This window comes from Petaurus breviceps, unplaced genomic scaffold (genome assembly GCF_028583685.1).
Source record: "Petaurus breviceps papuanus isolate PSGF00001 unplaced genomic scaffold, PetGlider_PUasm1.0 90281, whole genome shotgun sequence".
NCBI classification, from domain to species: Eukaryota; Metazoa; Chordata; class Mammalia; order Diprotodontia; family Petauridae; genus Petaurus; species Petaurus breviceps.
In genome coordinates, this window is record NW_027187205.1 from 692,805 (window position 1) to 715,933 (window position 23,129).

The following is a 23,129-nucleotide window of genomic DNA, read 5'->3' on the forward strand; positions in this document are numbered from 1 at the left end:
GTGCTTATAAGAAATGATGAGCAGATGGATTTCAAAAAAACGCAGAAAGACTTAGATGAACTGATAGTGAGTGAAGTGAACAGAACCAAGAGAACATTGTGCATAGTAACAGCAACACTGTGCAAAGACCAGCTTTGATAAGAGTTAGTTAGCTCTTCTCAGCAATACAATTATCTAAGACAGTTCCAAAAGACTCATGATGGAAAATTCTATCCACATCCAGAGAAAGAGCTATAGTCTGAGTGCAGATCAGAGCATAATATTTTCTTTTTTTTCTTTCTCATGGCTTTTCCCTTTTGTTCTGATTCTGACATCACAATATGACTAATGTGGAAATATGTCTAATAGGATTGTACATGTATGGCTTATATCAGAATGCATGTTCTCTCGGGGAGGGGGGAAGGGAAGGAGAAAAAATTTGGAACTCAAAATAAAGTGTTCACATACTTTTAAGTTTAATCTCCATTATTAACACTTAAGTCTAGACAATCGACAAAACAATAAACCAAGCCCTGATTTTTAGTGATCATGGATTTCTGAGGTGTGAATGCTCATTAAAACTTTAACTATCAGCTTTAAGAGCAATCTCCATCACATTCCTGGTTATGGGTAGTGGTCAAGGTTCTAACTATCCCTATGGGTGACTGAGAGTTAGAATCAAGATGCAAATGATCAGAGATGAGAAGCTAGATGAACTCTGAGGCCCAGGTTTTCTAGGGAACATCCACTCATGCATTGAAATTCCTGAGTATGAAGACAGAGGTTGTAGAGGAGGATAGGGTCATGCATAATCCATTCACTAAATTCCTTGAAAAAGAATGACTTGAGAGCTGGTAGATGACTGGGACAAGAATGTAAACAGACTGATAAAACTGGAGTGAACTTCATGGAAGAGATTGCTAAATGATAACAGCAGACACCATCTGAAAGATATCTATTCTTCCTCCTGGTCTATTATGTTAGGGGAGAAAAAGAACTTGCAGTAGGAGAGAAAGAGTCTAGTGATGTCTTTCAGATATCTTGTAGTCATCTCATTCTTAACATGTAAAAAATAGGACTCATCTTCCCTCCCCAACCCCCAACGCACCCTACTTTCTAACTTCCCTATTTCAGTCCAGAGAACTACTCTCCTTCCAATCTCCCAGATTCACTAGGGAATTACCCTTAACTCCTCACTCCTCTTCACCCTTCTCCTATATCCAGTTAGTCTTCCATGTCTTATTAACTTTGCCTCTGCTATATCCCTCACCAAAATCTTATCTCATTTGAATTTATGAGGTAGTTATTATAGTATGGTTTCACATTTTACAGATGAACTGAGGTTCAGAGAGCTTAAGTAACTTGCCCATGGTCTCACAGTGTCAAGGCAAGATTTGAGTCCTGATCTTCCTAACTTCAAGTCCACTTTATCCACTACCCTACACAAGGATGAAAGAAAATTTGTCATTGATAAATAGGGGTTCCAAAGGGCAGAGTTGAAGACAGTAGGATCCAGGGAGGGAGGTAGAGTTTAGGTAACTAAAGATTAGAGAATTGGTAGTAGTAGCTGGAGAGTGGGCTTTTTAGACTCCCAAGACAGCAAGTCTGAATGAATGCCAAAAATTTGGGGTGCAGGAAGGAAGTAGTTGACTAGCTGTAGCTTTGGGGAAGTACCATTTAACAACCCACACTCTAAGGCAATGTGAATCTCTTCTCTCTAGTACTAGGAATAAGGTGCTGAGCCCCCAAAGAGATCAGAAGGTCCTATCTGATTTAGTAAATACCTAGAGATCATTTCCTGTGGTCAGAAGAAAATTCATCATTTAGTTGCTGTTCTTCTGATAATGCACCTTTGTGAATCTCAGCTAGGCTGGTCCTCCAGCAACAGACACAAATCTGTGACTCAGCCCATATTCAAATCCTTTGCATTTTAGTAGAAACTGTGAGAACTTATGTTCCCCTAGCATAAGGTGAGCCCAGGCTCATACTACACTCTTAAGTCATCAGAGGAAATCTGAGAGGCAGCTAGCAGCACAATGAATAGAGCACTGGCCATAGAGTCTGGAAGACCTAAGTTCAAATCTGGTCTTAGACACTTCCTAGCTGTAGGATCCCAGGCAAGTCCCTTAAACCTCTGTTAATCTAAGTTTCCTCAACTGTAAAATTAGAATAATGCCACCTACCTCAGAGTTGTTTTGAAGACCAAATGAGATATTTGTAAAAAGCACAGTGCCTGGCACATATTAGGTGCTATATAAGTGTTTATTCTCTTCCCCTTCCCCTTCTCTTTCCACTTCCCATTCTCCTTCTTCTTCCTCTTCCCTTTTAGTGGAGGTGAATAACTGATATCCACAAATAGTGGAAGGAACCTTCTTCTAGACAGCACTCCCCAAAAATCTCATTGAAAAATAAAAAAAAATTCTTCTTGTTCAAGAATTTTGTCATAGGCCATGTCAAGTCAAAACAGTAGTATGGGGATGTGAAATAGTGTTCTTAATAGACATTTTTGTTGTGCTATTTGTAACAACAGGGTTTGATTTGTCTTTTGAACATCTTCCACCAAAAAAAAAATTTCCACTAGTGATCCTAAAAAATAGGGTCATTGTCTGAATTGAATATCATTTCTTTTCCCCTATCAGTATTCTTATAAAGAACAATTAAATTTTTAAAGACAAGTAGGTAATAGGAAGAGATGTCATGGGCATGTATGTAGTTTACTGCAAAATTAATTAATTCTTAAATTGGAGAAATGGATATTGTTTTTAAAAAATACTCAACAACTTTAACCAAGTATGTGAAGTCCTGCTATTTTGCCTTCTCTACAGGAAGGCTATGGTATTGGAGATGATGAGTATTCTTGTGCATATGATGGCTGCCGGCAGCTGATATGGTATAATGCCAGAAGTAAACCACATTCACACCCCTGTTGGAAAGAAGGTATTCATTTAACTTTGGACTTTGGGCCCTGGCTAAAATTATTGTTTACTACTAAGTCACTAATATTGTGGTTTGGGGTGTCTTTTTTTTAAGCCATGGAGAATAAAAGGGGAAAAGTAATGGTATTCTAATCTAACTTATTACAACAAACTGTTTCTATCTGAACTGGTAAATCTTAGACTTTTAAGAATTTTCCTTCTCATAAAATTGCATTTTCTCTCGCACTTGAATTCCATGTATGTTGAATTAAATTAAATGGTACTGATATTTCAACTGTTCCTGAATTTTGTCTGAACTCTAGTTTCCACTATAATCTTATTTTGAACAAAAGCAGTTGTGTATACTTGGCCATCATGAAATGATTCCATTAAAAATCAGGATGCATGAAGTTAAAATGGCCAGAAGATCCTTACTTAATGACATTCTTGGCTCAGCATAAAGTAACCTTGCAGACAGATAAATACAAAAAATATTTTCAGCTTGGAAATGTTTGATATGATTGCCAAGTACCCCAACAGCCAATATACAGCCAATAACAGTTAGGAACAGGTAGATCATTAGTTAAAAAAAGTAGACCATCAGTGAATCAGGACTCCATTTTTTATGAGAAATACTTGATACTTATATCCTGATTCTGTCTGCTTTTTCTCAGGTCCTACACTAATGGGTCCATGCTGGTATATACCAGCATGTAGTACGTTTGGAAATAAAAGCATTTAAGTTAGGCCCCCATTGTTGGGATAACAGATCAATAGTAGAGTAATAATGATATTATGAAGCTCCTTCAGAGCAGGAATTGTTTATCTTTTGCCTTTGTATCCCTACACCTGGCTTGGGAGATGCTTCATAAATACCTCCTGATCAATTGTTTGGATTGATAAATAGATTAGACTGATTGATTAAACACAGGTACAAAGTAGATTCTTTCTCACTAGTGGGAAGCTCATGAGATGGCAGGCAGACTCTACCAAACCTCAAACAGAGTCCCTTTTGTGTTGGCAAAACCAACTGGCCTGGCAAAAGCAAAGGATCTGTGTTGGAAGGCAATGGAAAAAAAGTTCAGATAGACGAGTTAGAGTTTGATTACAGAGGAACTTGAGTACTAGATTGAAAAGCCAGTTTTCGGCCCAACTACATCTGGAAACCTGATTCTGTGCTCTGATATGCTCAAATAGTAAAACACTAGAATTTAAAATCTATAATCTTAATATGTTTGTTTTATCTTCTAGGAGATACAATAGGATTTCTTCTAGACTTGCAAGAAAAACAAATGATCTTTTGCTTAAATGGCAACCAGCTTCCTGCTGAGAAGCAAGTCTTTACATCTGCTGTGTAAGTATCTGTTCCCATTTGGAACTGTGGGCCTAAACAAAGCAATATCCATGTTTTTCCAGAAAAATCTACATTTGTATTGTCCCTTTCAATGACAGTTTCTTTGTTGACAAGTCAAAGTATCTTTGGTGCCCCTTAAATTAATGCTTGGACTGAAATTTTCCATAAGTTGGAAATAATAAGTATATGACAAGATAATATAATTAAATTAAAAAGTAACACATTAGGAAAAAATATTTAAGGCATATATTACATCTAAACTATAAAAGGAGCTATTAAAAAGTCAGTCTGGACTAGAGCCTACAGTGAGTAAATAGTCAACATATATGAACAGACACATTTTTTAAAATTTATTTATTTTTAGTTTTTAACATTCACTTCCTTAAGATTTTGAGCTCTATACCCAGTACAGCATGCAGTCTGATATAGGTTCTACATATACATTCATGTTAAACATATTTTCACATTAGTCATATTATAAAGAGGAATTAGAACCAGTGAGAGGAACCTTTATAAAGAAGAAACAAAACAAACAAAAAAGAGCAAATAGTGTGCTTCACTCTGCATTCAGACTCCATAGTTCTTTTTCTGGATGTGGATAACATTTTCCATCATAAATCTTTTGTAGTCTTAGATCCTTGCATTGCTGAGAAGAACTAAGTTTGTCAAAGTTAGTCATTGCACAGTGTTGCTGTTACTGTGTACAATGTTCTCCTGCTTCTGCTCACTTCACTCAGCATCAGTTCATCTAAGTCCAGGTTTTTCTGAAGTCCTCCTTCTCATCATTTCTTATAGCACAATAGTATTCCATTACATTCATATATCACAGCATGTTCAGCCATGCCCCAGTTGATGGGTATCCCCTTGATTTCAATTCTTGGCTACTACAAAAAGAGCTGCTATAAATATTTTTGTACATGTAGGTCCTTTTCCCATTTTTATGATCACTTTGGGATATAGATCTAGAAGTGGTATTGCTAGGTCAAAGGGTATATGCACAGTTTTGTAGCCCTTTGGACATAGTTCTAAATTGTTCTCCAGATGGTTGGATCAGTTCACAACTCCATCAAAAATGCATTAGTGTTCCAGTTTTCCCACATCTTCTCCAACATTTATCATTTTCTTGTTTTTTCATGTTAGCCAATATGATAGGTGTGATCTGGTATAAGAGTTGTTTTAATTTACATTTCTCTAATCAATAGTGATTTAGAACATTTTTTCATATGACTTTAGATAGCATTAATTTCTTCATCTGAAAACTGTTCATATCCTTTGATCATTTTTCAATTGGGGAATGACTTAAATTCTTATAAATTTGACTCAGTTCTCTATATATATTAGAAACAAGGCATTCATCTGAGATAGTGATTGTAAAAATTGTTTTCCATCTTTCTGCTTCCCTTCTAATCTTGGTTGCAGTGGCTTTGTACAAAACTTTTTCAATTTAATGTAATCAAAATTATCTATTTTGCATATCATAATGTTCTCATATGATCATAAATTTTTACATTCTCCATAAATCTGACATTTAAACTATTCCTTGCTCCCCTAGTTTGCTTATATTATCAGCCTTTATATGAACAGACAATTTTTAAAAGAAGAAACACAGATTCTTAATAATCTCTTGAAAAGATGTTCATCTTCAACCTCACTAACAGAATGATACAACTTCAACCTCACTAACAGAGTAATACAAATTAAAATAAATTTGTAAGACCACCTCAGACCCATCAGATTGGGATTTGAGTTTGGTTTTTTGTTGTTGTTTTTTTTTAATTTAAATCCTGAACTTAAACTTCAAATAAAATGGGCATTTCTATATATAAATATCAGAATAGAAAAAGGATTGTAAATGAAACTATAAGTCTCTATTAAATACAGCTTGCTTTCTTTTAAACTATATAGTAAATTCATCAATTAACTTTCAAAGATGACCTATTTGTCTGGGATTCTTTCTAGCCTTCTATTCTCTTCTGTTCATTCAAAAAAATGTGTAAGTGACCCTATCCCTCACCTCTCCTCTCCTCTCCCTGCCCACACTGAGAAGAAAAAAGAAAAATAAAGCCCTTGTCACAAGTATTATGCATAGTCAAGCAAAAAATTCTCACAGTGGCTGTAAATGAAAATAATGAAAAATTTTAAAAGAATGAATGAAAAAAAGTCTGCTTCTTTGAATCTCTTACCTCTCTCTCTGGGGCAGGTGACAGTACAGAGGAGGGAACCTGCTTTATCATCACTCCTAGAATTGTGATTGGTCATTGTATTGATCAGAGCTCTTTAAGACATTCAGAGTTGCTTCTTTTTATGAATACCCATCAAATGGACAGAAAAAAAATAAAAAGCAATAAAACTCAGTGCTGAAGGGGTTTTAGAGTAACAGGTACTTGTTCACTGCAGGTACCATTGCAAACTTGTAAAATCTTTTTAGGAAACAATCTAGCCAAACACAGTAAAATTTTCTAAAAATAATCATACTCTTTGACCCAATGATTCCATTGTCGGGATTATACATATAATATGTAACAAATATTATATATGTGTGTGTGTGTGTGTGTGTGTGTGTATACACACATATAAACTATCTATTCAAAGATAGAAAAAAAATGGAAGCAAACAAAATATAATGGTATATTTTAATGTAATTAAGACTGACAAGTATGAGGAATACAAAGACATTTGAGAAAACTTTTATGAAAGAATGCAAAGTAGTCGGGGTTGGGGCCCCAGAGGGGGTGGTGAAGGACCAAAAGACTAGAAGCCACACTATGACTGTATAAGTAAGAGGAAAATTAAATGAGAGTGAATAAATAATATTGATGAGTATAGAGCAGAAGTTCTTAACCTGTGGTCCAGGGACATGTTTTATTAATGCTTTGATAGTTGCACCAGTCTAATTGGTTTCCTTTGTAATCCTGTGTATTTTATTTTATACATTTTAAAATGTTGTGAGAAGAGATCCCTGTTGTTCAGTCCTTTTTTAGTTGTGTCCAATTCTTTGTTACCTCATTTGGGGTTTTCTTGGCAAAGATAACAATGGAGTGGTTTTCCATTTCCTTCTCAGGCTCATTTTACAGATGAGGAAACTGAGGTAAACAGGGTTAAGTGGCTTGCCTGGGGTCATACAACTAGTAAGTGTCTGAGGCTAGATTTGAACTTGGGAAGATGAATCTTCTGACTCCAGGTCCTGCGCTTTATTCTCTATGGCACCACCCAGCTGCCTAAAGGGGTCTGTAGTCTCCACTAAACTGCCAAAGGTATCTATGACACAAAAAAGGTTAAGAACCCCTAATATAGAGGGAGTGACTGAAGAACCATTATGGATAAGGCAGTATAGATACAAAGATGAAAAATGATAGTCCTTCCCCTCAAAGAACTTCTATAAAGGAATTGGTAGACTGCAACATGTATGTAAGTAAGAATGGTGTTATAGGAGAAAAAGAGATATGCAAAGTGACCAAGGAGAACTTGAAATTAGAGAGATCCCTTTAATCTGGACAGTCAGGAAAGGCTTCCTGGAATAGGAGAGCATCTATGCGGAGCCTTCAAGGGAGAGAAGGATTTCAGCAAGTGAAAATGAGGGAGTACGTTCCAGAATAGAATGAGGGAATGGTCTGTGGAAATGCAGAGGCAGAAGATAGGATAAGATTAGAGAATAGCTGATAATGCTGTTTAACTGTAATGGGGAGTGTATTAAAGGAAATAATGTGAAAATGCTGGAAAAGTAGGCTGGAGCTAGATTCTGAAGATTGTCAAGGATCTTTAAATGCCAATTTGTGTTTTGTCCACTAAAGACATTTTGTCCTCTACTAACTTTCTGAAACTTAAAATTTGCCATGGCACCCAGTTTTTAATTTTGCATATATTTTTAATTTGCAGATCAGGTTTTTTTGCCGCAGCAAGTTTCATGTCATATCAACAATGTGAGTTCAACTTCGGAGCAAAACCATTCAAATACCCCCCTCCTATCAAATTTAGCACTTTCAATGACTATGCCTTCTTGTCAGCAGAAGAAAAAATCATTTTGCCAAGGTAAGGGATATGCCCACTGTTTCTCAAACTGGGTACTCTGTGTGTGCATCTGTGTGTTGTATATGTATGTGTATTGTTCTTCTACAAATTTGTAGAAACAAAATCACAGAATTTGAGCATTAGAAAGGATCATAGCAACCTAATCCAACCCATACATAAAGGAATCCCCACTATATCACACTTAACAAGCTTCTCAGACATCTACATAATGACTTTCAAGGGGCGGCTAGGTGTCTCAGTGAATAGAGCAGTAGCCCAGGAGTCAGGAGGACCTGAGTTCAAATCCAGCCTTAGACACTTAATACTTACTAGCCATCTGACCTTGGGCAAGTCACTTAATCCCAATTGCCCTGCCTTCCCCCTCCAAAAAAGGGGGAAAAAGACTTTCAAGGAAGAAAAACCATTTCTTGAATCACCTCATTTCACTTTTGGATAGCTCTCATTTTTAGGAAATTTTTCTGAAGTTTCCTCACATGGCTTTTTCTACTTCTCCCCTCTGGAACCAAACAGAAAAGTATATTCCTTCCTCCACATGATAAGTCTTCAAATTATGAAAACAGCTGACATGCTTCCCCTGACTCTTCTCTTCAGGCCAAGCATGCCCAGTTCTTTCATGTAATCTTCATATAACATGGACTTAAGGCTTTCATCATCCTGGTTGTCCTTGTCTGGACATTCCATTCTATCAATTGTTTTCTAAAAATGTGGCACCTAAGTTGCAGAAAGATGGCTACATTAACACACTGTTAGGTTAGCTGTGAATTTGTCCAGCCATTCTGGAAAGCAATTTGGTCTTATTCTAAAAAACACCTTTTAACCCAAAGGTCTCCCTCTCATGTATACTCCCCAAGGAGGTCATGACAACAAGAAAGATCGCCCAAACCAAAAATATTTATAGTATTTTCCATAGGAGCAAAGAACTGGAAACAGAGTAGATGCTTATTAGTTGGGGAATGGTTAAACAAGTTGTGGTATATGAAAGTAATAAGTTTTGCTAAACTGTTTTTCTTCTTCTTTGCTTTGTTATAATGGATAACTCTCTGACAGGATAAGGGAGTGCAGGGATACATTAGGAAATATAAGTGATTAAAATATATATACACACACACATAAATATGTCAATACCGATTTACTTAAAAAGAAAACTCTGGTGCCCATGACTGAACAAAGTATTCCAATTGAAGTCCAGCAAGGACAGAAAATAGTAGAACTATAATTTCCTTTTACTCAGAAAATTTTCTCTCTTTAATGCAGTCCAAGAATACATTAGTGTTTTTTTTTTTAATTCCATATCATGCTGCTGACTGATATGGAACTTGCAATCCAATAAAACCTCCATATATTTTTTCCTGAAAAGTTTTTTTCTAACCATGCTTCCTCCATCTTGTGGATTATGAAATTGATTTGTTTTTCACTCAGGTGTAAGATTTTATTTTTATCTCTATTGAATTTTTATTTTATTTTTTTATCTCTGTTGAATTTCATTTTCATTTCATTTCAAATTTCTTTTTGTTAGATTCAATGCCAAATTCAATTCTCATCCCTTTTGAGATCTTTTTGAATCCTGTCAACCAGTGTGTTAGTTCTCCCTTCCAGCTTTGTGGCATCTGCAAATTTGATGAGCTTACCATTTATGCCTTTAAGTAGTTTGAGTGGCATAGGAAAGATGCCAGCAGTATTCAGCAATTGCTAGGACAATGACTACCCTCTCAACACAGTTTTCATAGCTGTTAATTTGACAAGAACTGATTGGCATTAATTGTCTCACAACTGCTGAATTCTTTTCCTTGAGAAATGAACGTGGCTTCCACAAGCTGGTGAAAGAATCCAGCTGCTTTGAGTAACTACTTCTAGTTCAAGGCTATTTCACTGTGGTAAATGCAGCTTTCTGTTTTAAAGAGAAAGTCTGCCCTAGGCCTATGTCATTAAGAATATTCCTATTACTAATACACTGCCTGTCATAACAACAGAACTGGGTGTCTGGTAACATATTAGTAAACTCAGTTTTCCAGGTCCACTCTGTGCATATAGCTTTAGACGTGTAGGTCTCTAAGAAGATATAAAATAAGGGAAAGTAGTGAGTTCCTGCTTTGGCTGTAAAAGCAGTTACATCAGTAATTCCTCTACACTATCTCACCCTTTTTCCAAGCATTTACTAGTACTAAAACTGCCCAGTAGTTTTGAGATATATGAAATAAAACTGATACAGGTGGAAGGTGGAAGGAAGACCTCAAATAATAGCAGGCCCAGTTTTTATAGCTTCTTCAGGGCACTGCTGGGTCTTCCTAAACCCTTTCATACGTTCTGCTGCTGTTTAGATAGATGTTTTGGGGAGGGAGAAAGATTTTTTGTTTTGGAGGGTTTTTTTCTGTCATTTAAAATGTTGTATTGATAATCTTTTTTAATATCACTAATCACTTTAAAATGAACCCATCCCCAATAGAACTGTCCCTTACAACAAGTACAGTCAAGCAAAACAAATCAGTTCATTGGCTGTATCTGAAAACATGGCCCATTCCTCACCAATATAGTCTACCATCGCTGCTACGAGGCTGAGGTGAGGTATGCATCACCATTGTTCTGAAGTCAAGATCGGTCACTGCTTTGATCAGTTTTGAAATCTTTCAGTGTTGGTTTCCTTTACATTATTGTAGCTGTCATATAAATCATTCTTCTGGTTTTCTTTGCTTAACATTTCTTCAGTTCATACTTGTCTTTCCAAATTTCTCTGAATTCTTATTTTTTTTTATGACAAACATTTCCTTGAACATAACACCTGAAGAAATGACCTGGTTTTTTTCTGAAAGAGAAATTTGGAAACATAGATTTTGTTCTGCAATCAACCCCTTCATTTTACAGACAAGGAAAATGAGTCTTAGAAAGGGGAAGCAATGGGGCGGCCAGGTTGGTGCAGTGAGTAAGAGCACCAGCCCAGAGTCAGGATGACCTGGGGATCAAATCTGGGCTCAGATACTCAGCACCACACCCAGAAAAAACTGGCCGTGTAACATTGAGCAGGTTACTCAACCCCAATTACTTTAAAAAAAAAAAAAAGAAAGAAAAAAAAAAGGGGGGGAAGTAACAAGGTCGTATACTAGTAACTAGTGGAGCTGGGGGTTCAAGCCAAGGTCTTCTGATTCCAAACCTCTTTCCATTCTGCCATGCTACCTCAACTTTTTTTTTAAGTATTTATTTCTTATTTAAGAAGCATATTCTCAGCAATTTGTTATATACTAAGAAGGTGACTAAAATGCCCATATCCTTTGACTTAAATATCGCACTGAGAGACCCACTCTCCTCCCTAAGGAAGTGAGTGCTATAAAGGAAAGTTCCATGTTCACCAAAATATTTATAGCAGCACTTTTTGTGGTAGCAAAGAATTCAGAAGAAAGTAGATGTCCGTTTTTTAGGGGATAGCTAAATAAATTATGATATGTCAATGTAGAGGAAAATTACTACAGTATAGGAAACCATGAATATGATGAATATATGGAAAAGCATGAGAAGACTTCCATGACCTGATGCAAAGTAAGGTAAGCAGAACTAGGAAAACATTTTGTGAAATGACTACAACAATGTTGTTGTTTTTTTAAGCAGTCGGGGTTAAGTAACTTGCTCAAGGTTACACGGCCAGTTATTATTTCTGGGTGTGGTGCTGAGTATCTGAGCCCAGATTTGATCCAGGTCATCCCGACACTGGAGCCGGTGCTCTTACTCGCTGTGCTACCTGGCCTCCCCCAGATATTTTCAGTGTATTAACCAGTTAGATTTTTTCCCTCTCTGAAAAATACTGTTTGTCATGAGGGAGGATAGGGGTGGGAGTAGGGGGGAGATACTTGAGATAACTATGACAATGTAAGGGTCGGCTAGGTGGCGAAGTGAGTAGAGAGCCGGCCCCAGAGTCAAAAGGACCTGAGTTCAGATCCGGCCTCAGACATTTAACACACACACACACACACACACACACAACTAGCCTTGTGACCTTGGGCAAGTTACTTAACCCCAATTGCCCTCCAAAAAGAAAAAAAAAAACTATGATAATGTAAGAAACAGAAATGATTAATAAAATCTTATTTTTAAAAAAAACTAAATCCTATGAAATTATAATAACCAAGCTTGGTCCCCAAAGAAAAAGTATAAGAATATACTTCCTTCCTTTCTTTGCAAACATGGGCCACTATGGATATATGGAATACTATATATATATATAATGCTGAATTTGGTTAATGTATTGGTTAGTTTTGCTAAACTTTTTTTCTAATAATAATAGCTAGCAGTTTTATAGCATTTTAAGGTGTGTAAAACACTTTGTTAAAATGGGTGGCCCTCTGTGAGGGAAAGAAGTGAGAAATTCATTGGGAAATGTAGGTGATGTTAAAATGAATCCTATCAATTAAGAATTGATGATTTAGAAAATTAGTTGTAAGGTGCTCCATAAATAAAAAGTATCAAACAAAAAGAAAAACTTTCATAGGAAGCTCCTAGGTTTATTCTTAGAAATGTTTTTTACGCTTTGTAAATTAGGTTCTGCGTGTAAAGAACAAAGATCTATAGGACATTGACTTCATTTAGGTGAAACTCTGGAATGAAGCAACCTTCTTCCCTTAAGAATTGTTCTTCCCTAACCATATTGTTCATTTTTTCCCTTTTACATTCTTTTATTTAAGTTTTAGTCACTCTTCCACAAGTAATCTTTGTTCTTCCCTCCACACTCCCCATTTCATTTAATTTTATTTGATATCAGCCTGTGTTTACTTCATCAGCATTTTAGTTCTATCAATTTTAGTATTGGTTTGTCCATAACTCTTGAAGCAATTGACATCTAATTTCCAAAAAGCTCGCTTTATGTAAATATGTGTGGCTATGAGGCTGCATGATTAAGTCAGAACCAGAAGTTACCATAGGATCTGCCCATGCTGTCCTCTAGTATATGAGAACATCAGGATTGTGGCACCGAACCAGCACTGGAGTTCAGCTCAGAATTCTCTCTGACAGGGGCGCAAGGGCCATGTTATGCCAACTTAAGGTCACCTTTTTGGTTAAGAGTATATTCCGAACAATCCTAATTTTCCTTAGGAATCTACATAATTAAATCTATCATCCATAATTTTAAATCCATATTTTTTCACCCTGTACCATATCTAGATTTAATGTATTCCAGAAGTTTAGTATACACTGTATAGATCAAGATTGCCTTTTATTTATCCTAAATCTCCTTCTTCCCAGTTTTAAGTTATTGGCAAAAAGGGTGGAGGTCATTTCTAGCATCCTCAGAACGGTCCTTTGTCTACCTTGACCAATTTTTTTCTTCAGGGCTCCATTTTCAGCACAATTTTGCCAATCAGCTTTTCTGTTCATTGACTTTACTAAATGTTCCCAGTGTGCTGCTGTTCAACATAAATTGTGTATCCTGTTTAATTTCAATTGGCCTCTTCATTTCAATTTCAGGCACAGGCGTCTTGCTTTATTGAAGCAAGTTAGTATCAGAGAAAACTGCTGCTCACTTTGTTGTGACGAAGTAGCAGACACAGAACTCAAGCCATGTGGACACAGGTATGACTAGTTGTTGGAAGTCTGTCTGAGTTTGGCTGATAGAAGTTTCAGTCTGTTTCTTTTATGACTGTTAAGGACAATGTTCCCATGACTTTCCAGTTTGCTTTACTTCCTGTAAGGAAAGTGAAGGACTAATAACATAGGGAGATAGTACGATATGGAAGGGAAATGACACTTAGGAGCTGTGTGATAACTAGTTCCTCTCTGAACCTCAGCTTCTTCATCTGTATGATGGGGATAGTGGAATCAAGACTATCTATCATTCAGGATGGCTTTAAGGAATGGGCTTTTATAAACTCTAAAGCACTCTATAGATATGACTTGTGAGTATGGTAGTACCAAACAAGCCTCTGACATCTTCCTAGATCCCTGAAATTATATTTAAAAATAGATGGCTTATCCTAATTAACAGAAATTTCAGTTTTGCAAGATGAAATGGAAAGAGAAAGATTTGATTGCTGCTTCTCAAAGCGCTTTCTACTATACCAAAGGCAGCCTTGAACTCAAGGGCCAAAGGCTTAAAAGGCCTTAGAAAGAGCCATAGGTGGGGCAGCTAGGTGGCTCAGTCCTGGAGTTAGGAGGACCTGAATTCAAATTTGGCCTCAGACATTTGACATACTAGCTATGTGACCTTAGGCAAGTCACTTAACCCCAATTGACCTGCCTTCCCCCCTCAGAAAAAGAAAACAAACAAAAGAAAGAGCCATAGGCACAAATGTCACTGGGGAAAAGAAGCTGCCATAGGAAGCACAGGAAAAAACAATGGCTGTTGTTTCCTCATCTGTAAAATATGGGGACAGTCATCATTTTCACCACCCACCTTGTAGGAAAATGATGAATAAAGTGCAGTGCAAACTGTTGAGCACTATGTAAATGTGAGCTTTTGTTATCATTAAAAGACAGGAGAACCAAGGCACCTGTATAGCTGGGGATTTTCCTTAAAGGCATTGGGATTGATTTAGCAGAGTCCCCTGCTTGAGATTTTAGTCACTGCACAAAAGTGAAGATGTCACTAAAGGAATGACTGCAGTCCATTGTGGTCTCAGAAAAGTTGAATTCAGTTCCCCAGTGCTCTCTGGTCACATTATGTCTCCATATAAGGAATAAGCCCTAGGTGGGATTAGAGAATATGATCAGGCTCTATCTAGTGTTTTGAATGCAATAATATAAATATGGTCTTAACTGATATTTCTTTCTTTCTTCAGTGACCTGTGCATGGATTGTGCCTTGCAACTGGAGACTTGCCCATTGTGTCGACAAGAAATAGTGTCTAGGGTCAGACAGATTTCTCACATTTCATGACACATGTGGAGAAGCAACACAGACTTATTTTTAATCAATTCCAGCCAATGTCTGAAAAGGAAAAAAACATCTCTAACCAGTTGTGCGCACATTGAAACTATAGCCATGGCCAGATTTTACGCTAAGCAGTAGTTTGTCTAAGACAAAATCCTTTAGAACCTAACCCAGGATGCCAGCACTGGGAAATTTCTTTTACGAACAAGGAGAACTGAATGCTATGGCTGAGTCTTGGGTCCCTCTGAGAAAGACACCAGGAGACACTGCCCACATGAGTGCCGAAATTGAATTTGCACTGGAATCCTACATGTTCAGTACATTCAGTTGTTTAAAACAGGATGTTTTGTCTCATACTCGAAAGTCTTTATTTTTGGCTGAAGCCATTATGGAGAAGTAGTCTGCCAGTGTTTCTCGGTTAAGTGTAACTTCCTGCTGGTCAGAGACTGTGTTAACATTGAACTGCAAGACTTGAATCCCTAAAACTAAAAAAACACATCTTACTACAAGCTACATGAAAGACCTGAAAGAAGGTGCATAGACTGTAAAAAAAAAATCCAAATTTTTGATATATCTCAGTGATTCCAAAGAACATTCTAATTTTTTTTAACACAGAAAACTGGTGGTATTTTCACATTCATAGTGTTTTTATCCAATTTCAGTACCCGCATTTTGTGAAAGAAATAATATGTTTTACCAGTGCAGGAGGAATTCTTACATTCATTACAATGCTGGACTGGAGAAAATTTATTATTTAGGGTATTTTTAAGGTACCATCAATCAGGTTTTTTTGATTTTGTGTTTTTTTTTTTAAATTTTGTTTTTTTTTAATCAGTATTGTTTTTGAAAGCAATGTATATTTGAAACTTTTGAACTAATAGTCTCAAAAGATCTGGAGGAAATTCTGAAAAACGTATTAACATTGTTTTTAAATAAATACATGTTATTTGAATAGTAAATTCAATCATGGATTGCTGCCTATGTCTTCATCAAAAGTACAAGTCCCTCTGTGGGTCTCTGATGAAGATCATCAAAAGTTTGTTTTGTTTTTCTCCCAGAAAATTGGAAGGTAGAATTGTAAATTCACAGTACTTATTTTATAAGGGTGTACCTCAGCAGTTGCCTTTTAATTTATGCCAACTACTTACTAAGTTTATACTTGAACAGTAAAGGTGTCTTCTGAGCTTTACAATGTCTTAAATTGGATGCATATTCTTTTTTTCCTTATCATTGCCGCCCCTTCTGGATTAAGTGACAGTAACCTGAAGCCTGTGCTGTTACAGAGCTTGTTTCTTCCTGTAAATTGGGATGATGGGTTTTCCCCATGTTTTCAGTCTTCCATAAACTCTAAAATTTCATGTTCTTCCCTTAGCTTGTGGTGAATATGATAATTTGTATTAAATAAATAAAGTATTTGTTGCATTTTTTTTTTGCAGACAAAAGGTCTGACAGCCTTCACTGGTACATCCTGCTAAGATTGAGATGTGAGGTTCTCATCCTTTTATTTGGGGGGGGGGGAAAGGAAGCTGCTAATAATGACTATTTTCCAAGACCTTACAAATCCTTGCAAAGAGGAAAAGAAGAGAACAGGTGTGATGCAAGGAATGATGAGCAAGTGTTAGCAGCTGAGGTGAGGTCAGTCAAAGAAACTGCTAATATATTCTTTGGAAAAACCTACTATTGAGTTTTACTCTGAATAGAATCTACTTTTCCTAGAAGTAGCTCAGCCCTTAGACCAGGAAGCATTATGGGTAGGGCTGGGGTAGGCATTGCTAGGAGGATGTGGTAGCATGGGAGGCACTTCAGGGGCCACGTTTTAGGCAGAGTGTATGTAAGTAGCTCAGACCTGCTCATGAGAGTCAACTCTTAGACTTTCAAGTGTGATCACTCACACTTCAGAAGTTGACAAATGCTCCAGATCAGGACACCAAGTGTGTCGTGCTTACATTCCCCACCCCACTCCCCAGAAAGCCAGGTGTTAAATATTTACCAGCATACTCCTGATTTTAAAAAGTCTGTTCTTTTTACTAAAGAGAGACAAACAGAGAAATGGGAAGAATTAGGCCTTGTAGTAGGAAGAAACACAAATCGATTTGTCTGTGCCCAGTATACAATACTAAAGGACTAAAATCCACAATAACACGGCATTTTTAAGCCATGAGAACTTAACAATGCCATCACCTAAATAGTAACACTCAAATATCTGCTCAAGAGGCAGCATTTTGTAGTGAATAGAGAAGAGTCAGGAAAACTTGGATTCCAATCCTGCTTCTTTTTCATACCAGCTGTGTGGTCCCAGGCAGTTCACCTAGCCTCTCAGTGACCCAAGCAGTTCTCTCAAACTCTTTAAGTTGGAAAAAGGGCCTTTGTAGCAGGTGGTAGCTCCTTATACCCATGATGCAAAAAAATTTTATGCACACATATATATTCATATAGAGTCTTTATCCAGTGGGCCCTGGTGTATTATTAACTATAGGCAGTGAGATAATGGGCAGAGTGCTGGTCCTGGAGTCAGGAAGACCCAAGTTCAAATCTAGTCTCACACATGGGCCATGTGATCGTGGGCAGGTCACTTAACTTCCATCCGCCTCAGTTTCTTCATCTAATCACCTACCTCAGAGGGTTGTTGTAAGGATCAAATACAGTATCTGTGAAACACTTAGCACAGTGCCTGGCGTGAAGTAAGCACTTAGGTGCTTATTGTCTTCTTCCCCTCCCCCACAACTGGAAGTCAGAGAAGTACCATATCAACTCTTGGACAATGAAGATGGGAAAGAGCAGCTGCTTGTTTGTAAAACTGTTTGTTTTAAAGAAAAACCTGGACTGTGGAATGGCTGAAGTAGACTGACCGACCTCTGCCAGCAGAAAACAAATGAACTTACTTAATTGATGAGAAAGGTTTGTGAGGCAGCAGGCTCATCTTGAGATGTTCTGAGCCTGCAGTGGTGCCAGGACCCCCTGTGCATGTCTCCAGTTCAGGTGACTTGTTGATATGACATGGCAAAAATCAATTAATTGCTCAATGTTTGGAATGCTCTTCTCTGTGTACAATGGGCTAAGAATCCCTGGTGATTTTCCAAACTTTTCATTTCATTCAGTGCACTCAATAGGTCTTTGACCTGTGTCCATTCAGTTGAATATGGGTGGAGACAAAAGCAATCCGGTTTGATTAAATAGAAGAAAGGTTTTCTGGGTAACTGAGTTTATCCTCTTTTTTTCAGTTTTAGCCATTTTTACTGAAAATTCAATTCTGTCGCTTAATTCCTTCCATTCTTAAACTGAGGGCACTGTGCATAACTTCCTGGTGACTAATGGTCACCTTGAATGCCAGTTACTGTTACTGTTCAGTGTTGCAATATAATTATGTCCTCAGGTATGTGGGACTACACCACCACCCTCCTCTCCCCGGCCGAATTAGATTCCCCCAGACCACACTGTGCTTTATAAAGTCCTATGTCTGATTATTTTACTTTTTTCTCTCTCTTTCCCTTCTGTCATATGTAGCTGCTTGTGAGTCTGCTGTAGCAGCCAAGCCCACCCTTCTAGTCTGCTTTGGGCTTTGAAAGCAAATCTTCAGGCTTATTAAAATTATATGTAAAGAAAGAAAGTGTAATTTGTGTATATGAGCATCCTTGAACCTTAGGCCTAGCGCTTGCACCCTGTAGTAGTCCTTTTTGACTCAGCTTCTAAGAGATTTGCTTTGCTTTTGTGTTTCTTGCCTATGTTGCAAATGGGTAAAATATACGAGACAGGTAGGCATAAATGTGTTTTATTAAACTACAAATATACCTCCCTGAAGACAGATTGGGCCTTATGGACCCTAAATAACCGCTACCTACACAAAGCAATTTACAATTCTGAGAATTTGCCTGCCCCTTTAGATCTAGTTTGAATGGTGATGTTGCAAAAGTTGCCCAGAGGAGTGTGACCATGGGCTAGTTGGAATACGTGTGCTTGTCCTGGACTGAGAGCCTCTTAAACTGTGAGGAAGCTTCTTTTCTATGGAATGATCTACTCTTTGATTTTTTTTAAAAAAGTTCATTTATTTTGGTTTTAATTTTCAATATTCACTTTCATAAGTTTTAAATTCTTCCCCCTCAAAAAAACAGCATGCAATCTGATATAGGCTCCACATATACATTCCTATTAAACATAGTTTCACGTTAGTCATGTTGCATAAAAGAATTAAAATGAATGTGAGGAACAATGAGAAAGAAAAAAAATTGCTTCACTCTGCATTCAGATTCCATAGTTCTTTCTCTGGATGTGGATGGCATTTTCCATTATGAGTCCTTTGGAATTGTTTTAGGTCCTTGTGTTGCTGAGAAGAGCTAAGTCATGGCACACTGTGCACTCTTTAAAAGCATGTTGGATGGACATCTTATAAAAGTTAGGGACTGAAGGAGATAGTGGTGCTAAGGACCAGGAATCAGAGGGATAATGGCACACAAATTGGATTCTTACTCTTTCCCCTAGGGATATAATGCAAATTGGAAGAATCTCTTCTATTTGTAAATTGCTCTTAACTATTCAAAGGGTATTCCCCTTTGAACCTTACAGTCAGCTTGTGATGAAGATAGGGCAGGTGTTACTGCCATCTCTATTTTTTACAGATGAAAAAAGTGAGACTTAAGAGATCTAAAGTGAACTGCCCAAGGTAATTGAGTGACAACGGCCAGAGACAGAAGTCTTCGTACTTCCAACCCAAGTATCTTTCTCCTATGCCACTCTGAGGAGCTTTGGCCCTTAAAGAAAGGCATGCCTCTTCCTAGCTAACCTAGAGAAGATAGCCCCAAAAAAATATCACAGAGTTTTCCCCTGAGGTAACTTCCCATGGCCAAGCAGTGAGAAGATTGCCCAGGACAGGGGACCCAGCATCATCTCTAAACTCCACAGGTGTCTAGATTAGGATAAAGAGGCAGGAATAGACCTTCATACTAAAAAGCCTTGGATTAGGGAGGCCAGAGCCAAGTAGGCACCTCCAGGTGCCAAGGACTCATAAGGCCTCAAAAGATGTCAAATGACTGCCTCTCTACCCCCTCCTACCACATGACCCTTTTGTTTCACTATCCTTTTCATTCCCCCTTTCCTTTCTTTTCTGATTCCTCTGGTCTCATACTACTTCTTGTCTTCTACTTTGGTCTCTAATTAGACCAACCCAAGGCCTCCTTGGGAATTGCTTAGTTTCAGGTGGTGTCCCACTCCAAAAAAGGTGGCCAACTCTTGACTCTGCCCAAAAGACAAACTTCCTATTGCATGAAAATAAACAGTAATATTTCAAATTTTCCAATATGATACAATACACAGTACCTTTTACATTTAATTAAGTTCTTGAATTAACAGATTTCATAATAACTATCATTTATATCCATTTCAGTCCAATTAATAGTAAGCACTTGCTATGTGCTTGGTACTGTGCTAGGTCTTGGGAATACACTAAACACAGTCCTTGCCCTCAGGGAGCGTACGATCAAAAGGGGAAGACACACAAAAGGAGGCAGGAAAGTTAGGGGATGGGACACCTGGGGGTACTTGACAAGGGTTTGGGTTTTTTTTTTTTTGTTCTGTGGAGTTGAAACCAGGCAAAGCAGCAGATGCAATGCGGAAATATATATAGTGCTTTAAGGATTGCAAAGCACTTTATAGATAACATCTCATTTCATCCTCACAAATAACAAATACTTCTATTATCCCCATTTTAGATGAGGAAAGTGAGACTGAGTAAGTTTGCATGACTGTGCAGTCACACAGCCAATAAGTGGCTGAAGCTGGATTTGAGTTCAGGTCCTCCTGACTCCATGCCTTCATGAGGCAAAATTTCTCCTCTGGAAATTATTCTCCTTGATCCTTCCTCAGATCTCCCTTCTAACCTGGGCCCACCTTCCTCCCAACCAGTTTCATCTGTTTCTGTACTTCCCTTTACCTTCTACCATTCTTCCAGCTGAATCCCCTAACTATATCTTGTCATCTATCTGCCCCTTCCCCAGTTCCCAGTGTGGTATCAGTGTGAACACTTGTCATGGCCAATACCTTCCTATGAGAACTCAGATGGATAGATCACATCCTCTTTGTTTTGAAGAAGGGTTGTCTTTGAAAGCCTAGGACTCTGGATTGGGTTCTCATCTCAGAGACCCAAAGAGGGAGAAAATTTACTTAACAAAACCATTGGGCAAATGACTATACACCACCGTGTGAAGGTTCTCCCAACCCTCCATCTTATATGTGAGAAAAGTTTCATTCAGTCATCCTCTTCCCCCAATTTCATGTTTGGTAGGGGAAAGGTGTCCAATCATCTTTTTTTCATATTTTAAAAACTCTCTTATAAGTAAAATGAATCAAAAGAACTATTTCTTTACCACTGTTTTGCACATAGTGGGTGCTTGAATGAATGTTCTAAAGATCTAGGATAGAGGAAAGATTTGCAAAGCAGTCTTGAAAGGCATCCACAATAAAAGTTATCCCTGAGACCAAAGTTGATCCCAATTCAGAGTAAGAATTGGTATAAAAATCAGGAGGTCTAGCATCCAGTCAGGCACTGGACTTGTCATCAAGCCTCCCCATGTTCTGTTGCTTCCAGGTTCCTATATTAGGTCCCATTGACCTTTCTTTTCACTCATTTATTCTCCAGAGATTTCATCCCTTTGGAAGAGAGAACTGGCAACAAGGCCTCCTTAGGGAAAGGTGAAAGGACTTAATATGACAGAATAAGAAGACTGATGGTCTTGTGTGGTTCAATATAAGGCAGTAAGTCCTCTAGAGGTCCTCTCTCTAACAAACACTAGCCTTGGCATCAAAGGACCTGAGTTTAAATCCCATCACTGACACTAGCTGTGTGACCCTGAGCAAGTGACAGCCTCCCTGGGCCTCAATTCCTAAAAAAGGAGGGAGTTAGACTAGACAGCCTCAGTGGGCCCCTCTAGTGTCTGCTCCTGGAGACAGGGAAATATGCCTTTTCTCTCGGCACAGAGACGGGTCACAGCGAGGACAGTGCACACTGCATGTGCAGTCAAACACATTTCTGTATCTGATGTTGTTGCTTTGTATATTTGTGTAGCTTGATATCTTTCTTTGCCACAAGGGAAAGTTCCATGTGGAAGTGGAGTAACTGTGATATAGAGACAAAAGACATTAAAACTTAAAAAAAAAAAAAAACAATTCCATAGAAAAGGGGTCAAGGATGATGAGAATGAAACATCCCTCCCACAAATAGTAATAAAAAGTTCATAGTGCAGGCTTCTCCAGAGAAGAATCTAGTCCTATGAGTCTTGAAATTCCCATCCTCCCCGCCGAGGATGAGTGTGGTTTTCACAGAGAATCATACCACCATAAGCAGATGGTATAAGAAAAGAGCTGCTTCCTCCTTCCCTGAATTCTTTCCCCTTATTAAGGGAATCTGACTCTCTCTTACCCATGTCTAGCCTCCCTTCCCATCTAGCCCTCATCATCTCATAAGTACAATTCTTCTACTAGATGTCTCCCACCTGAGGAGCCTGGATGTCATTCCATGGGCTCCAGGACTTTCTGCAATATGCCTTCTGTATAAAGCTGAGAGAGCTAAGTATTGTGTGCTTTATTAACTTTTAATGGTTATAACATTTAAAATAGAAAACTCCCTTCATATACACGTCCACTCTCTTATGAGGGACAAGTAAATGTCTCCGTTTTGAGAAACAGAGGTAAAGAAATATGCTCAGCTCCTCCTATCCCACATGGGATGAGGCACAAGAATTTACTTAGTCCATTTCCTTTTCTCTTGGACCCTTAATGTCAATAAAACATTTCTCTACCTCTTTAGCCTCTGCAGTTCAGTTGTTACTGTGCAGACTTTGATCTTTCATCAGTCATTCAACCGGTATCTGATACTATGTACCAGGAGTGGTGCTAAGCCTTGGGGATACAAAAAGAGGCAAAAGACAGCCCTTGCCCTCAAGGAACTTACAATCTAAAGGGAGAGACAACATGCAAATATATACAAAGCAAGCTATATACATGATAAATAGGAA

At 37.9% G+C, this 23,129-nt stretch overlaps 1 protein-coding gene across 2 annotated transcripts in view; it reads left to right on the top strand.

Annotated features, from left to right (window-relative positions):
- The window catches only part of RSPRY1 (ring finger and SPRY domain containing 1), a 66,594-nt gene extending 50,026 nt beyond the window's left edge, over window positions 1-16,568 (top strand). For both annotated transcript variants that reach the window (XM_069107799.1, XM_069107798.1), the window contains 5 exons: window positions 2,805-2,916; window positions 4,146-4,248; window positions 8,125-8,277; window positions 13,726-13,830; window positions 15,036-16,568. In XM_069107799.1, the coding sequence (XP_068963900.1) occupies window positions 2,805-2,916; window positions 4,146-4,248; window positions 8,125-8,277; window positions 13,726-13,830; window positions 15,036-15,132 (570 nt within the window). In that variant the 3' untranslated portion in view covers window positions 15,133-16,568. The remainder of the gene's footprint in view (window positions 1-2,804; window positions 2,917-4,145; window positions 4,249-8,124; window positions 8,278-13,725; window positions 13,831-15,035) is intronic.
- Window positions 16,569-23,129: the final 6,561 nt, after the last annotated feature.